Raw genomic sequence first — 13,442 nt, forward strand, 5'->3', positions numbered from 1 at the left:
CTGACTACAGGCAAGTATGTCCAAATCCTTAAGTAATTACATTCTTAACACAGACATTTCTCATTTTCTTACATTGGCTGCAAAGGCAGGGTGGATTTCAAGCCCCTGCGTTTTTCATTTGTGTAGTGGCAACTTTAAATTGAGCTGTGAGCACTTTGGTCTCTTAACGCTCAACCAGCTAATGTTAGAAATGTTAGAAAGCATAACATTTCAGAGTGGTTTATTTCATAAAACCCTTTGTATTCTTTGGTGGCTTGAGAGAATATTTGATATGAAGCACTGAGATAAGCCTGTAGTTTGGAGAAAAATAATGTTTTCACCTAATCTTCAGAACTTGATTTCAGATGATGAGCAGAAGTTAAAGTGTATACATTTGTGACTTTTCAGTGAAATAAATGAAGCATACTTAAAGAGTTAAAAAAAAATCTCCCACCCACTGTTATGAACAAGTATTACCTAAAAAGAATGTTGTGAAAATTTAGGAACTTAGAACCCACTTTACACAATTATACTTGCTGTATCCTTTTTTTTTTTTTTTTTTTTTAAAGAGTGGTACTGAGTTGAGGGGGAAGTGGAGGGGCAAAGGGAGAGAGAATCTCAAGCAGGCTCCACACCCAGCACATGAGCCCAATGCGGAGCTCGATGTCACGACCCTGAGATCATGACCTGAGCAGAAATCAGGAGTCAGACGCTTAACCCACTGAGCCACCCAGGTGCTCCCTTGCTACGTTCTTATGTTCGCTTCCTCTTTGTCCAGGTCTGTCACTGCCAGTAGATTGTGAGCTATCTAGAGGCATGCATTTATTTGGTCATCGTTTTATTCTCACCATCTAGTGTCTGTCGCATAGGGAGGATTTATTTCCTGTTCGGTGACTGAATGTTTTTGAATGTCAGCGTCATTGTTAAATCCAGGCACTGGGTTCAGGTGTAGTGGATGAATCTGCATAGCTACGTGGAATTTGTCTGTTTTAACCTTTAAAGACTTCTAAGGTGATGCCTGACTGCCTCCCCCTCCCCACTGCCCTGCCCCCCAATATTTGATATGTGCATCTTAACCAATCGTCATTCAGTTCTACCTTAAATTAGAAAATGGTGTCATTTGTATGTTTTGGGTTGTGTGTTTTTTTTTTTTTTAGCTTAAGATGATACATGTATTTTCTTTTTACTAACATTCTTGGGATACTCTGATTTTATGTCCTGCCATCACAGTAGACAAAATACACCATAACATTTTTATTACTCTTTCCTTGTTCATAATGGTAACATTTTTGTGTTAAGTACAGAATTTTATTTTTTTTGTTTTATTTTATTTTTTTAAGATTTTATTTAAGTAATCTTCTACACCCATCATGGGGCTTGAACTCACAACTCACAAGAATTGCACACTGAGCCAGCCAGGTACCCCCTAAGTACAGAATTTTAGAAAAATTAAGCAGAAAGAGCCAGAAAATTCTGCAAATGAAGAGCAATGATAGGGGGATGGTTAGATCTACTGGATATTAAAATATAATATCAAGCTTTAATAGTTAAAACCATGTGGCACTGGCACATGGATAGGTCAGTATATCAAAATAAATAGGAAGTGCTGAAAGAGATCTAATTGTATATGGAAATTCGGTAAGTTATCAGAAAGATATTTTTAAATCAGCGGGGGAAACAACGGTCCTAAAATGATATTGAGGCCACTTGGTAAACATCTGAAAGAAATTAGGTTAGATCCTTTTCTTATACCTTATACCAAAATAAATTCCAGATGAAGCATAAATGTAAATGTAAAATTATGAAGCCATAAAAGTACTAGAAAAAAACATGTGAATGTTTCTATAATATCTGAGTGATGGTGACTTTTAAAAATCATATTGCAAAACTCAGACACCATTTTTAAAAATGATGAATTTGACCATTTATCAGATTTCCACCTGGTGAAAGAAAATGGCATAGTCAAAAGACCATAAAATAGGAAAGTAAAACATACTTTGCAAACTAAGGATGAATTTCCTTAATATATAAAGAGTTTTTCAAATAATAAGACCAGAAATCTAACGACAGAATGGGCCAACATTATGGGAAAGGAAATATAAATTGCTTTAAACGTATGGAAAGCTTTGTGATGCAAATTAAAACCACAATGACATGCCGTTTCTCAGATTGGCAGAGATTGAACGTTTTGATTGTGTGCTGTGTTGGTAAGGATGTGGGGAAAGGAACACTTGTGTCCATATGTTGCTAATGGAAATGTATAATGGCACAACTTCTATGGAAAATAGCTTTGTGCTGTAAAACATAAAAACCCTGACACGCGTCAATTCCAATTCAAGGAATTTATCCTAGGCATATTCACAAATGATAAATGTCCAAGAATGTATTTTCCCGAATGGTTATACCATTTTAAACCCTCAGTATCCATGTTCTACATAGTCCAAATCCTTGCCAGAACTTGTTATTCAGTCTTTTTAATGTTAGCCATTCTGGTGGGTGTGCAGTGATATGTTATGGCTTTAATTTGCATTTCTGGTAACTGATACTGAATATATTTTCAGGTGTTTATTAGTCATTCATGTATATTTAGTGCCTTTTTTTAAAAAATGCATTTTTTATTCTTGAGTTGTTAAGTTTTTTTGTGTGTTTTGGATACAAATCTGTTTTCCAGTATATGTTCTGTTAATATTTCCTCTTAGTCTTTGGCTTGCTATTTATTTTCTTAATAATTTTTTGAAAACAGTATATAAATTTCATGAAGCCCAGTTCATCAGTTGTTTGTTGTTGTTTTTTTGTTATGGTTAATGCTTTTTTGTGCACTAAGAAATCTTTGTATACTCCAAGGTGAAGAAAATGTACTTCGTTTTTTCTCTGTAGAAGTTTTATATCTTTAGCTTTTATCCTTAGCTTTTTCCCCCTCATCAGATTTCAGAATGGTCTATAACCAAAACGAAAATAAAGGAGATTTAGACCCATTGTTTTAGACCTCTAGTTTTTCACATTTGTCAATATGGTCAGTGTCACATCATGTTGCTGCTTTCCACCAGTAAAACAATTTTTTTGAATTAATGGAGAGAATGACGTTGCTTTTGATAAGATAGATATCATTGAATATCAGGCTTTATTGCACCTACTGATTATGAAATCATCTCTAAAGAATCCTGTGTTAGGAATTTTCATGTTGGATGAGTACGTGGACCACTTGGAGCCGCTCCTTACAGATGGCCTTTCCTGCTCCAGGGCCACGAAGCGTCAGCAATGCCACGAACAGTCTGGGAAGCTCGGGGTCAGGCACCTGAGTTCTAGTCTCCCTCCTGTCATGCTTTCTCTCTTAGCCAGCAAGAATTCCCATTTCATCTAGGGTATAGCCTGAAACATGAATTTCGAGGCCTGATGGAATCTGTCCTAACTTACCTTTCCGTTTCTGCAGCGTCCTGCTATTTCCGGTTCCTTGGGGTGATCTCATACCAGGCCCCACTCTGCGTCCTTGTTTATCCAGTTCCCTTCATCTAGATTGTTCTCATTCCTTTTCGCCCTGCCCTAGACTTAACTCCAGTCCTCTGTTAAATCCCCAATAAAACTCCGCATCGCCCTTGACCTCTCTCCCAGCCTCTCCAGCAGGAGCTGGTTCGCATACACTTTCTTCATGTACGCTCTCCCCCGATTGCTTGTGGACTTCTGGATTCCTCGAGTGCTGGGAGGGTTTGGTGTTCCTTGTATATCTGAGTGAGGCTTCATATAGTGACCTGCACATAGCAGGCAGGTTACAGAGTGCCTGTCTGATAAAGAGGTATGTAAGAGTGCTGGGTCCGTTAACGGCAGTATTCTTTGTAAAGGGTTTTGTGCTAGATTGGGTTTTTCAAACTCTGAGGTTGTGACCCACTTGCTGTTTGTAAAAGCAGTATTTATGGTTCAAGAGCATCATTAAAAAAAGAAATGGAGTAGGATAGGAAATAAAAGATTACATAACATGGGTAAGCATACTATAGTAAAAGGTTTGTTTCTAGTTCTGTATTTGCATATATGTTTGCTAGGTTATGATGTAAAGTATATTTCTTACTATGGGTTGTACTAAAGAGTTGGAAAACACTACTGGATTTTAACCTCCGTAATGAATTTTGAATTTCAAAATTTTAGAGAAGAGATATTTGGAATTTTAATTGACTTTGATGCTTCTGAAAATTGTCACTGAATAGTATATAGTCTTTGTTTTAGATTTGGTGTACATAATTGGGTTATAAATATATAAATCATTTTTGCTAACATGGCATTTTTGAAGAAACTTGAGAGGATTATTATCATAGAAGTTTCCCTAAAATTTATGTAATGTTTTTTAAACTTCTCTTAATTTACATTTTACCAGTTTAGATTATTCATGAAAGTTTCTTGACAAAAGAGTATTTTTTAATACATTAGCATGGAATGAGTATTATCAACTGAGTCTACAAATGAAAACATCCTGAAATCCCATTTTGGGAAAGAAGTTTGCTCCAGATGTAAATTGTAATTCTGTCATACATGAAAAGACATTTCATTTTGATTTCAAAACTGGGTATTCTTTGCAATCAGCTCAGCAAGAATCATATATTAAGTATTTCTTCAAAAAGAAAGTAGAAACTCGAATCTTCCGTCAATACAGGCATCACAAAGAGTGATGCATTACTTTTAGAGAGCTTTTGAGTCAAATGTGCATTCTTGAAATGGGGAAGCAGTTCCCAGAGTCGCTTAATATTTACAGGAAAGCTGTTTCTGGTTGACTGTTTAAATTGGTGATTAAAACCTTTCCTGGAACTCTGGAGCCTTACAACCAGGAAGTTACTGTGTTTTTAATGCCAGTGGCTTTTTTCCCTTCTCTTTAGGGTCAGTATAGACCTTCTGACTTGTTGTGTCCTGAGACGTATGTTTGGGTGCCCATTGAGCAGTGCCTGTCTTCACTTGAGAACTCCAAGTACTGTCGTTTCAACCAGGACCCAGAAGCAGGTAGGTTCGGAGCAGAGCTCTGCCAGAAATCGTTGGCAGTGTTTCCAGGTTCCGTGTGTGTGACTTTGGCTCTTCATAGGGTCCAGGTAGCTTTTTATCTGTTGAATGTGCCTGAGTGTGTGCGTGTGTGCACATGTGTGTGTATGCGTACAACAAGGAGATACCACATTTGCACGAATACAGCACTCTCACTTTTGTTTAATAAATGCAGAAACTTCATGTGCTTCTGCTCCTTACTAACCCATCTTCTTCTGTTACTAGTTGTTTTGTGCTTTGAGGGCTGATACCACTTTCCATTTCTCTTTACAGCTATCACACAGCATAAAAATTATTCACTAGATTGTTTAGCTGTGGTAAAAAAGATAGAAATACTGACCAGTTGGACTGAATAAAGTTGTGGAATGGTTTCCTGAGGGCCAGCAGGCTGGGATGGGTTTTGTGACAATACTTTCTTATTCTTCTTTGTGTGTGTGTGTGTGTGTGTGTGTGTGTGTGTGTGTGTGTGTGTGACAATACTTTGTTGAATTTCTTCGTACATCTCTGGTGCTTCTCCTTTTCTGTCCCTTCTTCCGCCTCCTGCGCAGTAGAGCCCTAGCTGTATTTGATCTCCTTAGTAATCGCCGTCTGGATACTCTGCACTGTAGTAGGCACCGACACTAAAAGGATAGCCCCGGGGTCAGACTTCCTGCATTTGCATCCTGGCTCCATCATCAGCCTGTAAATTGTGTGCCCGTAGGCAGTTTCAGCATCTTCCTGGCTTCAGATTCCTGGCCTTCAAAATTAAGATAATAGTAGAGCCCACCTTATTGAGCTGTAACGAGGATTAAAGTAAGACAAACATGCAGAGAAGAGCCCCGTGTTATTGCTGCGTTGGCGGTTGCTGGAAAAATGAGCACGCCGTGTCCCGTGTCCTGAGCCACGGGCTTTGGTCTGCATCTGCCTTTATTTGGTCTGATTCCTGTCTCCAAAAAACGTGCAGTTCTACTCACCTCCCTTTTGTCTGGACGCGCCCTCAGGTTACAGCAGTCCTCCTCTACACAGGCCTCCTCACCCTCCCTGCGTTCCACTGCGGCTTTGTTCATCACACGTTAGGTGTGACACTCTCAGGATGGGTTGCATCAAGTTCCCATGCATATTTTTCCTCAGACGGAAGTGCCTCGGTGTTCCCCTGTGTGCTTCGCTGCGTTCTGACTCCTCCCAGCCCACCAGAAGAGGTAGCCAAGGCACAATTGAGAATAAAATATTTTTTATCTAGTCACCTATGGTCTTAGCTTGGAAAAAAAATCAGAAAAGAGAAGTGGAAAGGCCAAGGGAGGGGAAGGGAGTAGATGGAAAAATCAAATAGGAAGGCAAAAGGGACAAGAAAAGAAATACAGTAAATTCTTCTGTTCTAGGATGTGCACCCCCCCCCCCACAAATCAGGTTTTTTCTTACCAAAAAAATTGATTCATGTTCCATTGTATTTTGGTATCTCTGTGAAAAGCTGTTATGAAATCAAGAGGGGAACTTCTTACACATGATGATAGCTTAGACTCTGCTGAACATGTGGCCTTGGGACCCACCAGACTCATAGGCCGGTTACCCCGAGGTCACCCCCAGGTTTCCTAGATATTTTTAAGTTCATAGAACAACCATCGCTTTATACTTCTTGTACCTTCAGTTAATCAGAATTTCATTATTTCTAAGTAAAATCACACCTAACTGATGAAACAGATGTGTTGCTTAAAAACAGACCTGTTGAATTTGTGAGTGAGTGAGTGAGTCCGGCTCAAAGGGAAAAGCACTAGTAAGTAGTGTAGAGGAGTGCATATACTTTTTTTTTTTTTTTTAAGATTTTATTTATTTATTTGACAGAGACAGCCAGCGAGAGAGGGAACACAAGCAGGGGGAGTGGGAGAGGAAGAAGCAGGCTCATAGCGGAGGAGCCTGATGTGGGGCTCGATCCCACAACACCGGGATCACGCCCTGAGCCGAAGGCAGACGCTTAACCGCTGTGCCACCCAGGCGCCCCGAGGAGCGCATATACTTAATCCACTGTCCCTTCAGAGAAGACTTTTTTCCCTTTTAGCAAACTTTCTCAAGGGCGGCTCAGGGCCGTTCCCTTATAGTGAAACCGCTCACCATCTTCACCCTGTTAGTTCACGTTCACATACAAAAATGTGTACGTTCCTTCCAACTAAACGATGTGACCATGACCATGAAACTTAAGACCCAGTTTCACCTTCCCCTTTTTCTTTCCTTTTTGATCTGTTTTAAGGGTTCCTTCTTTTTATATAATACCTGGAAATTAAGGCCATCACAGGCTCTCCCTGTTTTATAAAGTTGAAAAGGTAACCGAGTAATTTCCATGCACTGAATGGACGTTCAAGTACAGATTCATTCATGTTAATAGGTTCTAAGTTCATTTTCCACAGTAAGCACCGATGAGCATTCCATGGCAAAATCTGAAGTCTCGTTTCGATGGTGTGACCCCGTGGCGAGTGAAGAGTATGCAGTGTGTTCGTCCCCTGTAGTCCATTAAATTACCTTTCTTACGGCACAAGCTTTAGCTCTTAATATTCATTGTTTAGAATTCATTTACAAAAGTCAGAGGAGTAAAGTTCTCCAAGAATAGTGCCTCAAAGAAAAGGAAGATCCTTTTCCATATGCTGAATCTTTGCAGCTTTCAAGAGAACACCATACAGTTTTATCAGTATTGAATATCATAGTCCAGACACTATTTGAAATCAGACTTCTATCCTGTGGTTTTAGGAAATTAAAATGCAGTTACACGCTGGACTGTATTGAGCATGCTGTGAAACATGGTCATTTGAGATTTAAATGGCAATCTGTGAGAAACGGTTCTCTTCTCTTGGGCCAGTTTTACTCTTACGTGACCCAAAGTCTGACTCAGACAAAATACAGAGCTTAATACGGACCCTGTTGTTAGTCGGCATGGTGCTTCCCCCCCCCCCCCAAATCTTGTGTCTCCTCCCAGCTGTTCAGTAGTTAAATCGCTCTGCAGAAGGCACAGCCGATCACCACAGGTCCCTGTAAAACAAAGCTTGGCTACAAGGTGCATCGGGGCCACTTGTAAGAAAAATTACATTTCCCTCTATCCTGAATTGATATAAGCCTCTGGAAATCCTATTCCTCCCTGCCCTCGACCTCCCCCTCCCCCACCTCCCATATTTTGGAGGTTTGGGTTATATGGTTATTTGCTTAACTAGGAAGTCTGCAGAAAGGTAAAAACCTGTTGTATTACTGCTTTACCGTATGGTGGGGGGAAGGGAGGGGCTGACAAACTGAAGCGGCTTGAAAAATTCTAAAGACGTCCCTTTGTGCATGAATCGGTCTTTTGTTTTTGAATTCAGGACCTCTGCTGACTCTAAAGAAAGGATTTAGAAGTTTCTCACATGATTTTTAAGTAAAAATTTGTTCGATTGCTTATTAAATTGATAGTTGGATATGTATAGAATTCAAAAATTCTTCATCACAGTTACATTTTGCTTTTCTTGTTTTAAATTATCTTTTAAAAATGTTTACTGTGAACAGCAGTAGATTTATCCAAATGCATAAAACCACGGGTAAGAAGAAATTGAAATGACCCTGTGGCCTCTCTGTACAGCAGTAATCACTGTCGGTGTTTCTGTGCTCTACATCCGATCTTTTTTTCTCGCATACACCTGTGTACATTTTTAAAAAAACAGAGCAGGACTCATCTTCCACACTTTTGTTGTTGTTTTTACTGAAAGCTCTGTGTTGCTGCTTCCTTTTAGTAAGGTAAAAGACTATTTGACCACTGATTTGGGGATTCAGCGGACAAATGCCAGTAATTGGGTGATAGGCTGTGTCAAACACAGATATTTACAGGTGTCATTGACAGAGTAAACCAGATGTTTTGGAGTTGGTTTTAGAACCATGATAAATTATGATTTGATTTGACTCTTAATGTTGTACAGGTGTTGTACTATTTATTGTTGGTAGTAAAATCCTTCTGCTTCCAGATTTATAACAAATGACAACTTCACCGAGCATATGTTATTTCCCAAGTACCATCCTATGGTTCCTCCTGGGTGACCTCAGTTGATCCTCAGAAAATGGTGGAATGTTTTGTCATTGACCCCCTCAGATATCATTTATTGGGAAAAATACCAACGAATACTTGTTTTTAATCAGAGATTTAAAATAATTTTAGTTTAACTATTGCTCTTTCATTTTTTTAAGTACCTATTTTTAGTATTGATTTCAAAGCAGCTAAGTAGAATGGTCTTTATTTATGTCTTTACTGATAATTACAGCAATGTCGTCATTTTACCACAGATTAGTCTAGATTTCACTCAATCTTTTCTGTACATACTTTGAAATTTTGTAAGAAATTTCCTAATTTGTCTAAGTCATAATATTAGTAAGGATATTGAATTTAAATTTGCTGCAAAAATAATGGCACCTAATTTTCTCTTAGTGCTTTATGCATTTACCCAGGTTAGAGAATTTCTAGGACATTTTCCCTCTTCCCAGCCAGTTAATGAAAATCCAAGTGTAAGGAGCTTTCTTCTGGTTTGATCCCCTGAAGTTCCAATCTGTTTTTTTTATGTTATTTCATTTGTCTCTTTACTCCATTCTTCTTTCTTGCTGGCATGGCTCCCTGGCATTTTTTCTATACTTTTGTAGTCTCTGTCACTTATGCCCATGGAAAAAGCAAGTCCCACTCTGACCATGTGTGAAATAATCAGGTTCAGAAAGAGCTCTGACCTGTATTTGCTTGCCTGGTTTCTCCAAGCCTGGTATCACTTCCTGAATACTGTGTTCCTGGTCCCTCAAAAGGGCATGCTTTAGCCATGTGTTACCCTGATCACTGGGAAATAATACGTAATGAGAAAACAGATTTACCAGAACTTCTGAGGGCCCCTAAAAATGTGCTGCAGTAGTAACTTATAATTAAGTGGACGGTGTCTTTCTTAATTATTGCAGTATAGAATTAAGCTGACTTTGAGGTTGATCTCCCTACTTTGATATTGATTGTTGGATACTTAGTAAACATATAGTCTCTGTTGCCTGTAAAGATGGTGGTCCTGGGATGTGTAGCAGGTGAAGAGAGGACCAATATCTTTGGAAATTTGGCTTTTATATTTGGTGAATCTGGAGAATGTGTTTTGATGTAGAAAATATAAAAAGTTACAGTTTTTTTTCTAAGATTTTATTTATTTATTTGTCAGAGAGAGAGAGCACAAGCAGGGGAAGCCTCAGGCAGAGGGAGAAGCAGACACCCCGCTGAGCAAGGAGCCCGATGTGGGACTCGATCCTAGTACCCTGGGATCATGACCTGAGCCGAAGGCAGGCACTTATTGTACTAAACAACCCAGGCGTCCCAAAAGTCACAGTCTTATAATTTTTCAGTTTACTCTCTAGCCATGTGAAAATATTACTTCATTATGTTATTTCTATCTTTTCCCACTTAACCTGTTTTTCAAAGCTATTCTTTCTTATCCAGATGTTAGTGTAGCACTACTATGACTCCTGTTTTAAAAATCAGAAACTAGGTTTCCCTAGTTGACATGGTTTTTTAATGAGGAATGTAAGGAGCAAGAAAACAAGTCTTTCCTATGGTATTTGTGCATACCACTGAAATATTATAACATTTTAGTATTTGCATTTTCTACCAAAAAATGTGCAACAAACTTACGAAGGTAAACTTCAACAGTTGCAACAACGGTTCTCATTTTTTTTTTTGAGTGTCTTAAAACCAGTCTTGCACGAGAGAAATTTTTAAAATACTGCTTTACAAATTTCTACCAGCCAGTCTTTGCACAGAAAGGCATGCACGAGCAGTGAGCCAATGACTGAAAGTTGCCAGAGCCCTGGCCGGTGGCAGACTGAAATAGTTCTGAAAAAGTCTGAAGCAGACTTGAGGTTTCCACTTAGCTGTTCAAGAAATATTTCTCTGATCCCTTTCTCTTTTCTTATGGAATAGATACAGTTTTTAAGTAAATAATTCCCTTTTATAATCATGCAGTTTTTAATTTGATTAATCCTATAATAAATAATAGTCATTTTGAAATCGTTACATCCAGCAAGCTGGAAACGACCATGACACTTCAGAACATGTCTATAAAATGCTCATTCAGCCTGGCTCTACTGTGTGGCGTCTTACTTACAGTGCTGCTTTGTTTGTTTGAATAAAGAACTGACATTTTTTTATAATGAAGAGGTTGTCCAAAACATCAGTTAAGAATAAAAATAAAGCCCATACCTGTTGTCTGAGTGCTGGATGAGCGTGAGCCATCATCAATTCTAAGTCCTTTATTTGATGTACTACTAAGAAAGGAAAAATGTTGTCAATTAGACTGTGACTCCCATCAGTTGTAAGATACATCTGGGTTTCAGAAGTGTCCGAATGGGTAAAAATGTGAATCTTAACATAGACAGGGTATGGTTCAGTCTGCGCATCATACCTGGCAAAGCTACAGAGTATTTATGGGACTTTTTTTTTTTTTTTTTTTTTTTTTTGCCAGGGAGCTTTGTGGCATCTTAATTCTAGGTGTTATATATATTATAAATGGAGTGTATACTTATGTATCAGAGCTGGAAGGCATGGACTTCACATGCTTTTTTATAAAAATAAGATTACTCTCATTTATATATAACAGTAGAATTCTTTAAATACTCTAATTCAGGTACCTTAGAAAATTTTGAGAGGACATGTAACTCCTTCACAGGGATACTTTATTGTAATGAAAATAAAAATTGATTACTACCCAAAAAGCACTGAAATTCTTTAAGCATTGATGATTTCTGTACATTCTGGTTTTAAGCAAATTTTAAAAATTTAAAAACTTTGATAAAAGTAGAGAATTTAAAAACTTTGCTTAGCCAATAAATTAAATGATCTCTGACAATTGATGGAATGATTAATGATTAAATAAGGAAAAAATGGGCAAAAGATTATATCCCAGAATGTCAGTCAAGCTTATCATTAGCCCTAATGTGCAATTAATTGAACATTTTCCTACCTTGTGAATTACCAGTAAACATTCTGTAGTAATAGAACATGAATCATTAGCTTAATTGAAAAAATTCTTGAAGGATACTTGGTGCTATATTTTGGAATCTGCATCATTTGCTAGTCATAATACAGTGTCTGTTAGCTATTGGAGGAACTGACCCAAAGACAAACATAATAATCCAAAGGTTTCTTATATCATTCACACCCAGCTTCAATATAAGAATGAAGTCTCTGCCTTTGTCTGAAAGGTTTTTTCAAACTGTTTAGATTCTCTTTTGTGTCTGTTAATATTCAGTCTCTCGACAGAAAAATAAGCAAGCTATAAAATGAAGGTACGAGAAGGTCTGTTTATTTTATAAGTGTTCTTTTATGGGATGCTAGCAAAATGTTTTTAATGTAAACATGGAAACTGGGGTAGAATTCCGGTTCTTGTAAGAAATGTATTTTTCTAGCTGCCATTCATTTGAAATAGACATCATTTATGGAAGACTTGACTTGTTCATGCTTCTGTGGAGTGTGTTCACTGATAATAATAAAATGAAATTTGTCTGAAAATAGGAAGGACATGTTGACAATCTGGAAAGAAGTAAAGCTATCTGCTTTACTAACCCCTATCGAAATACAACAAGAGTAAAAATTCTGATGCTGAAGAGACACTTAGCCTGCTTTTCCTCCAGAAGCAGATCCTGAAACCTCGGCTTGCATTCCCAGGAGCAGGACTGGGGACTGGAGAGAGTGAACTAGTGAAGGAAAGAGGAAAAGATAACAGAATGGTGTGTGTGCACAGTGCAGACCAGCACTTCAGTGCCTGGAGTTCAGTCCCTTGAGAAGCCGTCGGGGATGTCTCAGAATTGGCTGCCTGAAGGACCACAGGGAGAGTCTGTGTCCCTCACTGTTCCCTGGCTGATGATGGTCTCACTGGGTGTTATGTCTCTGCACTGGGCATTTGCACATGTCCAAGTGGAAGTCAGGCTGCTGCATCTGAAAGGGAGGAGGCAAGACAGACCTTGTCCATCTACCCTTCATAGAACCATGCATGGTGGTCATGGCGTGAGTCGGAGACGAGGCCCTGGGGATAAGAGGCAATGCCCAAGCAGTGTCTGATGTAGAAGTGCAGGTTGAGGTGGCACGTCCCAGTGTTAGCTGACCATGTCCGCTGCATTGGGGCACATAGAGTAAGGACCACAAACATGAGGAAGTAGTAGACTTTAAAACAAAATCAAACCAGAAAAAGGCTAGTTTAATTTGAAATAGTTGGCGGAGCCAGCCAAGAATTGAATCAGAAATGTGAAAAATTCATAAAATCATTCATTCAACAGGTATTTATCCAGCCAGGTATTCCGCTTTATGATGGAGATGGACATTACTCATCCCAGCCCTCCGGGAGCTTAGTGGAGGATGCAGACTGGTCCCCAGCAGTTTCAGTGAAGTGTGGTTAGTGTGGTTAGGTCCACATGGGGGGGTCCTCAGCCCAGTTTTGGACAGGGTGTAGGGGGTC

The 13,442-nt window shown here is 38.8% G+C and overlaps 1 protein-coding gene across 15 annotated transcripts in view; it reads left to right on the forward strand.

Moving 5' to 3' along the window:
- ATE1 (arginyltransferase 1) overlaps positions 1–13,442 on the forward strand; it is a 161,524-nt gene that overhangs the window by 109,650 nt on the left and 38,432 nt on the right. For all 15 annotated transcript variants that reach the window (XR_015724703.1, XR_015724702.1, XR_015724704.1 and 12 more), the window contains one exon: positions 4,839–4,959. Coding sequence is in view for 12 of the 15 variants with exons in the window: in XM_087862639.1 (XP_087718765.1) it covers positions 4,839–4,959 (121 nt within the window). In the remaining 3 variants the exon portion in view is untranslated. The remainder of the gene's footprint in view (positions 1–4,838; positions 4,960–13,442) is intronic.

Source organism: Ursus americanus, chromosome 6 (assembly GCF_024610735.1).
Source record: "Ursus americanus isolate L20-20 chromosome 6, mUrsAme1.1.p, whole genome shotgun sequence".
Lineage (NCBI taxonomy): Eukaryota > Metazoa > Chordata > Mammalia > Carnivora > Ursidae > Ursus > Ursus americanus.